This window comes from Trachurus japonicus, chromosome 18, assembly GCF_045865225.1.
Source record: "Trachurus japonicus isolate A0001 chromosome 18, Traja_1.0".
Lineage (NCBI taxonomy): Eukaryota > Metazoa > Chordata > Actinopteri > Carangiformes > Carangidae > Trachurus > Trachurus japonicus.
In genome coordinates, this window is record NC_140924.1 from 21,982,541 (window position 1) to 21,996,510 (window position 13,970).

The following is a 13,970-nucleotide window of genomic DNA, read 5'->3' on the forward strand; positions in this document are numbered from 1 at the left end:
GAGTGACTCATTGTGTTTAACTTAAGTTAACTCAGCAGAAAATGTGGACACTGTTGACTCTAAAAAAAAAAATCCCCAAACTGTAGGAGGTGCAATACTCACTGGCTGACTAAAACACAAACTACATTGGGACACATGTGCACTGTTTTGCATTCAATTCTTTCAAAATGTGTTTGAGGTGGTACAGGTGTGTTTGCCGTTCAAAATTAGTGACCCAGCACTGAGGAACTTCCAGTTTTTAAGTCCAGACAAATTCAGATCTGGGGTTGTATCAACGGGATCTTGAAGGAATGTTCTGTTAATTGTGACAGTACCCTTGCATCCAGGAAGAAATGAACGTGAAGAGTGTAACAAACCCTAGCCTCGTGTGTTGTCAGCATTCCAGCAGTGACATGCTGTGTCAAGACAAACTCCCCAGTCCCATAATCCAACCTCTAATTTTCACCAGCTGTAACAATCCCTCTCCAGATGCTGGGCTAAGAATACGAACAGTAGGTTTTGACGGCTAAAGAGCACGTCCACGTGAGTAACCGGTCCTCAGGTGGGGGTGGTGTGTTTCCACAGAGGAAATTGTTCAACTAAGACAACTATGCTGTTAATTATTGACAGTTTTGACTCTCAGCCATCGCACGTGGTTGACCAAATATGACAAGAAGGTCAATTCAGGAATGCCAATGTCTCATGTGAGACTTTGTTTTGTAAAATCCAACAGAAGGATATTTGAGCTAGAGGTCAGAAGAACGGGACGGTGAGGATGTTTCTCTGCTGCCAGGATTAAAAAAAATACCAGGACAAATGTACAAAAGAGAATCACGTCCATTTTCTTGGAATTACAGCCATCAAAGCTTTTTAATCATTCAACATTTGGACAACCTCAAAACCACAGAAGCAGGAACTACAGGCAATAAAGGTACTGTCATGTGTTATCTGTAAAACAGGAAGAAGATACAAACAGGAAATAGTTAAATATCCAAGAAAATTGTGAACTACCTCCCTTTTGATCCTACAAACAGAGTTCTGCCTAACATATGGTCCATCAACAGTGGGTATCACTTTCTAACGGGGCACACTTTATAAAGCTGACAAAGTTCATTTTTCCATATGTCTGTATGGTTCCTATGAATATTTATTTTCAAAAATGGAAGTCAAGACCAGTGCAAATACTACAAAGTTGACACATAGTTTAACTTTACATAAGTTGCTGTTTAGCTTAATTAATTATAATTAACATCTTAATTACCAGCTCTACCAATTCTCAGTCAATAAATAACCTAATTCCTACCTTTTTCTGGAGCTTTCCAATGCATTCGGTAAAAAATCGAATGTGCATTGAGTTTGTCTTTACAAATAGTCTGTAAATTGTAATTAATAGGTCTTTAATCAAATTTAGTAATGCTTAATAGAAAACATTTTCTTGCTTTGTCTGGAGCATTTAGTGCTCCAGACTAGTGGGAAAAGTTAGTAAGTGGATCTTAAGCGTTTATATAAATTGCAATAAATAGCTTAATTAATGCTTCATGATTTTGGTTTGGCATACCAAGCAGTGGCTTATAATGGCAAAGCTATTAATTAACAACATATAGACAATGTGTGATGTGTGCCTCATTAGAAAATGGTCCCCAAATGTTGGTTTAAATCTTCTTCCACGGTTGTCCTTAGTCTAACATGGCTCATAATAGATCTGCTTTGTGCTTAATTTTTAAACTATACCAAACCAAAAAAAGCACCACTGTCCCAAAAATTACAACCAGTACTAAAAATCAACAAGACGTCAAAATTCATAAGAAATATACAATATCTATCACCATAATGTTAACTGTAAATTGACAGCTTTGTACATGCAGCCCATCGTTTGACTGACTCTCTTTCAGAAGACAGTGCCTCAGGCTTTAAAAGTGCAGCAGTGGTGGGTTCCCTTTTAGACAATGGTGGCCTTGTAAAGGTCTGTCTTGCAGTCCTTGCCCTCTGGCGGACTGCGGCCGTTTTGGGGCATCTGGGCGCCCCTCATCTTGCTCTGGCACTGCCGCAGCTCGGCCACGTAGCCCTGGAAGCTCAGGCTGAGTTCAGAGTCCTCTCCCTTGGACGTTTCCAGTGTTCCCTCCTCTAGGTGAACCCCCTCCACATCCATCACCTCCTGGACTGCCGGCTGTGCGGCGTCGGCGGCTCTGTCAGCAGGTGATTTGATGTCGGGAGCTGCCTCTGTTCTTCCCTCTGTGGATCGCAAGAAAGAAAGACACAGAAGATTTAAGGTCAGCTGACACACAGTTATGGATCGCAAGATGTCTACTTAAATATTTATGGTTGCACTTGTGAAAAATGGCAAACTACAACTACAACACTTCTTCTATCTGTGGCCACTAGGGGGAGGCAGAAAGACTCAAACACAGCAGGAACATCTCAACACATTGTAACCAAACATGTTAACAACCTCTTATCCAATATTCACTCTACTTTACACTCTGTTTTGGTCTCAACCAACCAACTAAAAAAAAAAAGTCTGGCTCCTCAGTTGCTAGATGCTCCATCATGTTCACCACCTAGGTGGTTGGTGCTGGGCAGGAAGCCTAAGCAGCCCCGAGTTTTTCTGCCTGTTACTGCTGGAACTGGGTTTCATGAGTTTGTGGGTTGGAAAACTGACAAACTAAAGAAACTAAAAAGAAATGCAGCACAGAGCTGAAGCTACAGAGTTAGGTGATCAGTTTATTTAATGTACTGTAAGTTGATTTATTTTACATATATACCACAGATACAGGTAATTAAAGCAGAAGTAAGCGATCCGGTCGTTTTGGCTAACTTCCTGTCAGCAGATGGAGTTAGCAGTCCCCGCCCTCGTCCCTACGTCACCACATGCACGCGCATCCTTGGCTGCACACACAGAGAGGACCGCCCCTTTATGCCGTTCTCTCTCCTCATTGGATAAAGGTTGTAGGATACAAGGAAAGTTTTCTCCTCGTCTTACAGCAGAGCAGAGTGACTGACAGACCCGTGTTTCAGACCAAACACTCTATATAAGTGATTGCTGTCGGAAGATATAACTATTAACTACTACTAACTACTATACTTATATTAACACAAACATTCCGCTTACTTCTGCTTTAAATGACTAAATAACAATAGAAAATCTTCATTCTTTACAGATGGATGTCAAAATGTCTTTTTAAGTGACTACAACTAAATATAGACAAAAACCACCCAATTATAACTGGCCTTTGCTTCATCTCTGTGTGTTTGTCTTTGACTCATGTGGACCCGCAGGCGATTGAGTAATAACTTAACAATACACTGCTCGATGACCAGATGCTGTGCATGACTGTGTTAAATTTCAGAGGATTTAAGAAACAGAGTCTTGGTCACCCATCGCAGGGGGTGCACGCACATTTTAACCCGACCTCGCTTAAATGAACACATCAGTTCAATGCGTTTGTATAAACTGACAATTTATGTAGTTGTGTAATCCGGACAGCTGTTGTCAAGACAAGGTTGATGACATAACTGCTTCTGCTAAAACTTGCTCGACTCGCTTGCCAATTCATGGGAAGGAGCGTAATAAAGTGGAACTTGGGGGGGAAATGTATTGATTCACTGCCCTCACATGTAGGATATTTCAACATCTGCACTTCATCTGAGGTGCATGACCTCATCAGAAAGCCCCGGACTGTAAAAAAAAAAAAAAAAAAATCACGTCCTTGGACACGGGGGCTCCGATATTACCCCTGTTCTTACGTGAGTGCACTCAGGGGCCTAAGAGGCAAAGTTTTCCGGGACGCTGGCATTATAGTTATGATGAGTGATAAACTCTCCACTTGTCATGTGAACCCCGTGGCCCCACAGACTCTAAACACAGAGGCACAAGTGACTCAAACACAGCACTTCAACACAGAGGCGCTGCTGGCTGTGATTCACTGCTGTCCAGTACACATGTAAACACAGCCTGTGAGCTCCAACAGCTGACCTTACACAGACCCTCTGTGTAACAAAGTATAAGGTGAATCAAACTGATAACCTCCCCCCACTCCCAGGAAGTAAATACAAGCAGTGATGAGTGTCTGTCATGGTTGTGTGTGGAGTTCAACGGAAGGATGCTGAGTTTGTGTGTTTGGTGGGGAAAAAAAGTCACAACATTGGTCAAAATTAGAAATTAATCAGACCTCTTGACACATCCTGTACTTTATCAACACAAATCTGCAGAGTCACAGGGTTTTTTCCGCAGGATGCGATGTGTTGATGTTGGTATGTAGAGATGCGGAGGTGACGCATTTTGATGAATTGCGGTTTTAAAGATTTTAAATGGTAGATCTTCCAAAGCCATTAATTTATATAATTTCCTATCACGGTGAATCCCAACCTGGACGTCAGAGTCACAGGAAAAACCTGAGTTGTCAGGAGATAATAAAGAAGTTGGGAAAGATGAAAAAATCTTTCATTTTATCTTTATAAATGTATTATCGCTGTTAAAGTTGATCTTTTAATGCTCACAAATATATGTGTTTGGTTCAGGTGCTCACGGCTTTTAGAAAAACAACCTTTAAAAAACTTTTAAAGCTAGACACTCAATCTGACAATAACTTTCTAGATAAAATTAACAGAAAAATGTCGATTCCTCACTTCCCAAAACCAAAGGTGGGGTCTTGATGAAGTGTTTATGACATCAGCAACAGCTAAGGGTCAGAAGGATGATATATTGAAACATATCCGAGCGTGCACCGGGCAGAATGCTGGGAAACACCCTAACAGGTTTGCAGTCGCCATATCAACAGTTTATGTTAAAAACTATAAACTTCATAGATATAGTTTTACATTTTTGTGAGCCAGCACCTGACTGTGTTTAGCCTTCATTATTTATCTATAGATTTGTCAGTATTCAAGCTTGCTGACTGCACTGTGACTGAGTAAAAACCAGCTCTTGACACTTGCATGTCACACGTTGCCCCGTCTCCTGTGGCGAGTCTTGTCCACAGCCATGACAGCAGCAACAGCAACAGCAGGGAGTGTAGAGACAGACCAGCCGGACTGGAACTGGGGCCAGCTTCGGTCCTCCCTGAGGCCGGCTGCCAAAAGATCTGCGCTGCGAGTCCTCCCCTGACCGCCAGATGGGTGATAAGGCTGGTCTGGGGTCAGCGGCTGCCAGCTTTGAGAGCTGATGCAGGGATATGAGGAGGAAGACAGTGACATGGCGCCTGAGGGGGAAAATGGAGCCATATGGTGCCTCAGGTGCTCACTGCTGAAATGGAGCCATCACAGGGCTTTTTTTTTTTTTTTTTTTGCTGATAGCACATCCATAAGATAGAGGTGCCATTAAGGGTGAGGGAGCCTTTCATCTTCTCTGTGTGAGCCAAGGAAACACAGTCTTATCATGATCCTTGCAACACTCTATGGCCTCTCATTCCCCAAAAAAGTCTATTAAACACTGCAACTAGGTGCACTTTATGAAGTATTGAGTAGACTAAACACTATATGTATCGAGTTCAAATCAGTTTCATATGAATGGAGTTACACTGTGTGATGTCTCCCCCTAGTGGACGTCCTAATCCCTACAGACCTGACTCTTTGGCAGACAGAGTGGGGAAGTGATTACAGCTGTGATTAAGAAGCAGCTGAAGCATTACAGTGTGGCAGTTTTGCTCCTCTGGATTGAGACCAGGGTCTATTTGGTTTTTATTTTTTACAGGCCAATCAGGAGGCTAATTTACACCTGATGTGCCAAGCGAACACAGTGAACCACCTGTGGGCCAGAAAGACTCTCAGAGCTGGGGAACGGGCCATAGAGTCACTGATTTACATGTTTATTATATACTCCATACATCCACATATAGGAGATGCAGTCACTAAGCCCTGTTTGATGGTGGAAACTCTTCTGCTGTTGCATTTCACACCCTCAGGTAGCCTATTATAAGTTTTGGATAGAAGTTGTTCCAGGAACATGTTGCTCCACCTCGGCAGCACTTATACGTGTTCCCTTGGAACAGCAGAGGGCGTCATTCGGACAGAAAATACACAAAGTGGAGAGGGGCAGCAGTGACTGAGTGAAGCAGATGAGGAGGAGAAAATGCCACTTTACTGGGTTTGGTTGGACTGATGGATTTATCCTCCTTCTGTTTGGCTCTCGTACCCATCATCGTGCCTCTCTTAAGTGTCGCTTTCCATCCAAACTCAACAACTGCACTAAAAAAGCCAAGTCAAGTGGATGCGTCGCTGTCGTTTCCATGTTTGCAGATCCCACAGCAGCACAGATTCAGCCACGTCGAGGTGGCGCCGGACTGAATCATCATGGCTATATATGTTTCTATTTTAGCCGGGTTGGAGAAAAAGAGAGAAGGGAGACAGAGAGAGAAATGGGGCTAGGGGATAGATGAAAAGCAGTAGTGACAGTTTCTATCTGTGTAGCTCAGTCAACTCGTGGATAAGGTTACCATGGCGCCCGGTGGTGGGAAGAAATCAGGCTCATGCACTTAACAGCCAGAACAGAGGAGCTGAAAAGCTTCGATTCCTCCTCATGGTCTTGTGTACATATCACAGGTTATTACCACACCAGGCAGAGAGGTCACAGTGAACATGTCCGTGTCTCTTTGATTAAAGTGCTTTGAAGTGCAAGATACTCATCAAAAGAGCATTTGGCTTTGTTGTTGTTGGGAAACATGTTGAGCGTAATTATCTTTTTTTTTTTCTCTCCACAGTGTTTCAAAAGAAGCTTCCTTGGATTTTCTTTACAGCCAGAATCAGAACATGTTGTTGTCGTCTCTAATTGGATATCTCAACACACACACACATACGCGCACACACATTCGAAGTGCAGAGAGAGACTGTGACAGACAGTGTCACGCCTACTGTACAAGAAACCAACACCATCACAAATCAATTCACCACCTTAAAGGGATAGTTCAACATTTTGGCAAATTCTCTTTTTGCCATAATAATCCCTGTTGTCATTACCTTTAATTATCGGTGCGTGTTGTTTTGAGATCAGCGGGGCAGAGATGTGAGCTGCTCAGCAAACACAATGAAGGGGAATGGTACAGGTCCCTTGTCCCTCTCATCTAACTCATGAAATACACAATCCAACAACTCCAAAACGCTCTCGTGGACAAGCTGTGACCTGCACATTCACCACGCTATGAAATAATAACGTAACATTACCAGACTGAGTTGTTTTAGAGGCAAACTTGAGCCGGAACTACTTTCCAGACATGGCTGCTGGGCGGAGTGATTTCAAAAGTGCAAGTAGTTCAGAGTATTTGCTTCATGTGTCGTAATATTGCATAATAATATAATGTTACATGATTATTTCATAGCGTGGTGAATGTGCAGGTCACAACTTGTTCATGAGAGCATTTTGGAGTTGTTGGATTGTGTATACGATGAGTTTAATGAGGGGCAGGGGACCTTGTACCATTCACCTCCATTGTGTTCGCTGAGCAGCTCACGTCTCTGCCCCGCTGATCTCAAAACAACATGCACCGATAATTAAAGGTAATAGATTATGGCAATAGGTGAATTTGCCAAAATGTTGAACTATCCCTTTAAAAATCTCAGAAACACACACACATACAGGTGAGAACTGAGGAGGGGAAATGACACATCAAGACGGGAAACAGAAAATGAAATCCATCTGCAAGACATGATCATGTTCTTGCGCTCCACACACAGAATGAACCAACACACCAGCAAAAGCTTTGAAAACGCAAAGTTTAACAGAAGACACGCTCCACAGACCCCACGATGCCGACGCTGAAAACCGCACACAACAAGAGCCAACGTGACCCCAATGAAAAGACACACTCACGAATCACCAAGCAAGGTAGACCGAGGCAGTGTTCAAACAAGTAGACCACACACAACAAACACACCACAGCAAACAATCTGAGCAGAGCGAACACACACACACACAGCGAGCAGAGGCAGAGGCACCCTGAAAAGAAAAACTAGTGCACACAGGCTAGCAAAAGTACACAAAGGAGTGGGAGCTGATGAGAGCAGGAAGCTACAAGACAAAAAAAAGAAACGAGCTAAAGGAGAACGGGAGAAGGCATGCGGAGGCGGAGGGGAGGAGAGGTGGAAGAAGAGGAGGAGGAGGAGGAGGAGGGGAACTGAGTTCACAAACGTGTAAAAAGACAGACGAGAGTGATTTCCAATTCTAACATTTATTAGATCTACTCAATCACAGGTACAGAGTTTATTGGCAGTGATTATCTACAACAGGCATCTAGAGAGGAAGAGTGGATGACCCAGATAAAGAATGACGGGCAATTCAACAATGTCACCGCTGCTAAAGAAGCACTTGTCCTTCTGTGACTAATTTTTTTTTTCCACCATTGCTCAAATTTACTACAGCAGGAGCCGACACCGTTTAATGACTCACCGGTTGTAGGGAGTTGCGTAAGAAACGACCAACAACCTCTGTTTTTCTTTTTTTTGACATTGACATTGTTGAATTGCTCTTAACTAGAAGTGGTGGGATGGAGAGGAATAGGAATACAGCATTTGTTTTGGTTTTTTTGTAATGACTGTTTAGCATTTGCGGGTCCAACACAGGAAAAACAAAATGGGTCTGGCTTTGCTACGATGTTTTCTAAATTGTACATGATGGAGTCATAATGCCAAGAAACACAGCTGCTCATCTGGTGACTTTCAATTGTTCAGTTACTTTGAATCAGAATCCTCAGTACAACATTTACTGACTACAGTACTGTCAAATATTGATCATTAATCTGTATGCATTATGCATATATTATTCATATTTATAAGCTCTGCAATCAGTTACATCATTATCATCATGCACCCAAAAACCTACAAAATAAATTTGAAAATATTCAACTGGAATAAACTCGTTCCAGTCCGGCAAATTTGTAGCGTGGGAAGTTGACATCCAAGTAAACGTTACTCACTGAACAAAATATACACATCACTATTTACACCATGACTGAGTGTAATTCAGATCAATCACACACATGCTTTGCTATGTTTAATAAAAACAAATCAGTTGAAAATGATTGGCAAACTGAGAAAGAGTCAATATCAATTTGTCATTAAAGTGCATCAGAGTCAGTGTAGAGGGAGTTTTTATCATGAAGGAGGAGGAGAGCGCACACATGCACGTACGACACACACGCAAACACACCGAGCGTTGGTTTATTATTATTATTATTATTATTATTATTACGCTGTAGAAATACCTGAACTGGACTTTCCCTCTCCGCCCGCGTCTTGAGGCTGGGGGCAGGGCGGCGGCGGAGTGAAGTTGGCTTCTGGCAGGCTGCTGTCGAAGGACGGCATGGGGGACGGGGACGGGGGCAGCAGCGTGCTGTTGGGGCTGTTGATGTCGCCCTCGCCCACCAACGTCAGGTCGCCGTGGGCGTCCTCCTCCACGGTGCGGAGGCTCGGCCGGGTGTCCGAGGGCCGGGGGATGGGGGACAGGTGGGTGCCGAAGGTGGGGTGGCGGGGAGGGGGCAGCAGGCACCGTCTGGTTCCGGAGTGTCCGTGTCCGTTGTTGGCGCTGGAGCTGAGGGAGGAGTCCAGGCTTTCCGAACGGAGGCCGGAGGAGAGGAGCCCCCGCGAGGAGACGACCACGCCGTTCTCTCTGCTCTGCCTCAGGGAGTCGGGGGTGGAGCAGGCCAGGTCGGAGGAGACGGAGCAGGAGGAGGTGGGCGGGGTCAGACGCAGGAAGTCCGGAAGCACCAGGTCTTCTTTGCTCAGCAGTCCGCGCTGGTCGTTGGCTCGGCTGCTTTGTGCCCGGCTCAGCAGCTCAAAGAATTCTGCAAAAAAAACCAAACAAGAAACAGATCAAACGAGTTTCTATTTACTTTAAACTTCCCAAGTAGCGGATGCACCTGACAGAAAAAGGATTAGTTGGGTTTAACATGCAGCAGCAGCAGCCTCACACCTGACAGACAGCATAACCCTCCAGAGCTGCCAAAGATACCAGTTAGTCCTGAGGCAAAGCAAAGCTAAGAAAATCCACCACAGGTAAAAAAAATAAATAAATAAATAAATAAATAAAAAAGGAGAGAAAGAAGGAAAAAGGGGGATTTACCTTCAGCTTCATCTATATTAATCTTTTTCTGTTTTCTCTTTTCCCCTGGGAGTGCTGAGTCTGGTCCACTTGCTCTCACAGAAAAGTCCTTTGGTGTTGACCTCTCATCTCCCTGCAGATGCAACAATAACAATGCACTCTGTTAGGGGATGGAGGGATGGGGTGGGAGATGAAGTGGGTGGGTGGGTGGGGGTGGGGGGCGGAGGAGGGGGGGAGGCTAAGCATGAGCTACCAAGCACCCTACTGAGCCCGAGTGTCCAGATTTACTCAGGCCGTCATGTAAAGATGAGACTGGACCATCTGCTGGCTCGGTGTCTTTACTGACCTTGCCGGTATCTAAGAGTATGATCTGCCTACATATGTTTCTGTAACTCCAGCACGGAAAACAAACAAACATGAGTGAGTGAGTGAGTGAGTCAGCCACAGGCAGGGTTAGGGCAAAGAATACCAAAAAAAAGAAAAAAAAGGAAATAAACACCAAATGCTGGCTTAGCATTAGCTCCATGTTAATAAGGATTAATGTGGGCAGCTAATAAATGAATCTGAGTGATGCAGAAGCTGTGCAGCAGTAGAAAAAGGCCAAAAAAACAAAACAGAAAAAACACAGTGTGTGGACTTTTTTTTAGTGCAATGTTGAATGAGAGTAAAGATGCAATGAGAACTTACTGCAGCAGAAAAGCTCCTGCTAGGAGGGTGGTTCTTCAGGGAGGAAGACTTGGGTTTGTCTGTCGAAACAAGAGACACATGAATTCATCAGGTCAGGGACAGATGAGGACAGGGTGAGGTACAACGGGAGGAGTGGACACTTGAGACAGATTCTGTAAAACTTGAATATATTAATCAGTGGAATAAGAGAGCTGGAGAAGCTAGAACTGACTATATAACTTTGATCTGCTTAAAGCACTTTTATATATATATATATATATATATATTTATGATGACTTATTTTCTTTACATAATGTAATGTGTTTGTCTACTGTTGATATGATGTGTGTATTTTTTTGTTTATTCTTTCAAATATGTTTATTGGGGAAACCAATCAATTAAGAGAGAAATTAACAATCAACAGTTATGTTGACTTTTTTTTTTAGTTTTTTACAGAAAGTAAGAAAAAATAATAACAATTCCATCCCTGACAACAATGACAAATGACAAAAATGAATAGCAAACAGAAAACCTGCAACAACAAAGCAAACAGAACAAAAAGGACAAAAAAAGCATACCCTCCCACTGGTGTATTTTTTTCTAACCCATGCCAGTGCCAAGGACAATTTTCCATTGTATTTAAGTTTAATGTACAATAAAGTAGCCTGAGTCTGAGTTGTATCAGTCTGTAATGCTTGTGTGATGGTCTCACCTTTCACTGAGGTCGGATCTGCTCGATCCAGCACAACTCGCAGGCCGTCCAAACTGGATATGGGGGCACCCAGATCCAAAGGCTCAGTTTCTCCGCTCTGGAACAAAAACACAAGTCGATGTTAGCACCTTCACCTGTTTTTTGCCAAAAAAAAGTCTACATATGTTGCCATTTTCATGCGTCTTAGCATATGGTTGTGATCTGAGCGCACAAGCATTTCGCTTAATTTATAAGCCGTCTTTGAGCTCCGGTCTACTGTATAATACTGTTATAATGCTGGAAACCCACAGGACGAAAATAAATCATCTGGCCGGGGTTTAAGGGGAGGAGAAAAGAGTCGGCATGTTTGAGGAGTGTCGTCATTCTTAATTATAGCCCTGGTGCTCCATCTTCAGAGGCTGGGCTGAGTCAGAGTGCTAACCACCGTGTAGAGATGGAAAAGGATGCGGTCGCTTCCCTCCCCTAACCATGATACTCCACCCTGTGGCACTGTCACACACTGCACAGGCTGCACTCTGGACACACAGGAGCTCTTTAAACACATTAGGGCCATTGTAACCCGCGGGGACGACTTACTATTTTGGCCACAAGATCGGTGAGGTGGAGGCCGTATTTGGCCACCACGGGACGTAAGACCTCGGTGACCGGTTTGGTGGGTTTGGCTTTCAGGCCCACGGAGCGGTTAATGGGAACCAGGTCCAATCTGAGAGCAGATAAGGAACAAAAGTTAATATTGTGAGATTAAAAAGAAAAAAAGACAGAAAATATGATTATAATTTGAAGAGGAAGTTGAAAAAACTTGATTGATTCATTGACTCATACCTGAACAAGGTCCGCTTCTCCAGTCTCAGGTCCCGTGAGCTGAGGGTCATGCAGTCCTGGTCCAGCACCAAAGGCTGTGAGGAAAGAAAAGCACACATTAAAAACACTAAATCAAAAACTGCTCATACTGGAACATCTTATTCTCCACTTAAATCCTCTGTGATTCTTTGATTTCAGATAAAGTTCACAGTGACTCCTCACAAAATAAGACATATTAAAATAGTAAATGTAGTCACACTGGATTATCAAAGTTTGGTTTCTAATAAACAGAGCGCTGAGTCACTTCGCCTGAGTCAAGAGCTGCTCTCAGCGGTGCTCTGCTTCCTGATCTATTAGCAGCAGATGCTCTCAGACTCTGTCAGTAATTTGCCGGCGACATCAGGCTCCCTCACCTTCTCTCCTCCCACCAGGAAGAGGTCAACAGCCGCGATGTTGACACTAATGCTGTGACAGAGGTCTTGAAGGACGTCCCTGATGGAGGCGCCAGGCCGGAGCGTGATGGAGGAGCAGGAGCCGTCGGGGACGATCACGCTGCAGTGTTTAGGGGTGCGCTCCCAGACCCCGACTGAGTGGCGATTATCAGACTAAAGATTGAAAAGAAAAAGATTCAAAGGGTTAAATTAGCAACAAGAGTGGTATACAGATTCAGTTGTACTTGCAGCTACAGTGTTTTTTCCACGGATTTATTTCATCTAAAAAAAAAAACCCAACAACTGTGACCTATAATGATGTCTTTACTAGACACTGGGCTCTGTGTTGCCATGGTGATCTGTCCAGAGGAATCTTACCTCAATCTTTCCGGCAGAGCAGGAAGTCGCCATCTCCAGGCTGGTACCGGACGACAAGGAGCCCTGGGACTCCCTCCGCCCATTACTGCCCCAGTAGTCTGCACACAACAGCACAGAGTCGATGATAAGAAACGGCTGGGTGCAGTGGAAGGCTACAGCATGACTAATAGCAACGATTCTTTTTTATTTCTGATTTCTGACTTCTCACTTTGCCGCTCCAAAATCTTGGCAGGCAAGAAAGTATGTGTCATCAAACAAGATGAGTAAACAGTGGATATTTCTTTCAGCTACATTCAAAGAGTTTATGTTAAAGGGATAGTTCAACATTTTTGGCAAATTGGCCCATTGCCATAATCGCTATAGTCATAGCAGTTGGTTCGTTACCTTTAATTGTCGGTGCAAGATATTCTTAGAACGGCGGAGCAGAGCCGCGAGCTGCTCAGAGCTATGCTATGGAGGCTAATGGGATTTCTTGGTTTCCCTCATCAAACTCATCAAATACACAATCCAACGCTCTCGTGGACAAGTTGTGACCTGCACATTCACCACACTATGAGATAATAACGGAACGTTACTAGACGGAGTTGTTTTCGAGGCACATGCAGAGACTGCTTTCCGAAAAACTGCCCCTGAAGGCAAGCGCATCAGCGGTTTTGCATGAATTTACCTAGAAAACAACTCCGTCTCGTAACGTTCCGTTATTATCTCATAGTGTGGTGAATGTGCAGGTCACAACAAAATGTTGAACTATCCCTTTAAAGGACCTGGGTGAAATGCAGAGTGGTTTCAGTTGAGCACCAAAGGAAGCTCACTTACAATAATCTGCATCCCTGTGAAGCCACAATGAATAAATGAGGAATGGTATACATAACTACAAAGTAGAAAAGTCTATGAAAAATCCGAACCCAACATTTCTCTTCATTAAAATTCACCGCATTCACCAGAGGTTGGTGTTTTGCCAGCTTTGAATGCCGTC

At 43.7% G+C, this 13,970-nt stretch overlaps 1 protein-coding gene across 1 annotated transcript in view; it reads right to left on the reverse strand.

Moving 5' to 3' along the window:
* Positions 1 to 819: 819 nt before the first annotated feature.
* Positions 820 to 13,970, reverse strand: part of rgs12a (regulator of G protein signaling 12a) — a 40,193-nt gene continuing 27,042 nt past the window's right edge. The window contains exons 10-18 of the mRNA XM_085806293.1: positions 12,995 to 13,092; positions 12,599 to 12,790; positions 12,207 to 12,280; positions 11,961 to 12,087; positions 11,385 to 11,481; positions 10,694 to 10,752; positions 10,028 to 10,139; positions 9,171 to 9,749; positions 820 to 2,211 (exon numbers count right to left, since the gene is read on the reverse strand). Coding sequence (XP_085662419.1) covers positions 1,919 to 2,211; positions 9,171 to 9,749; positions 10,028 to 10,139; positions 10,694 to 10,752; positions 11,385 to 11,481; positions 11,961 to 12,087; positions 12,207 to 12,280; positions 12,599 to 12,790; positions 12,995 to 13,092 — 1,631 coding nt within the window. The 3' untranslated portion in view covers positions 820 to 1,918. The remainder of the gene's footprint in view (positions 2,212 to 9,170; positions 9,750 to 10,027; positions 10,140 to 10,693; positions 10,753 to 11,384; positions 11,482 to 11,960; positions 12,088 to 12,206; positions 12,281 to 12,598; positions 12,791 to 12,994; positions 13,093 to 13,970) is intronic.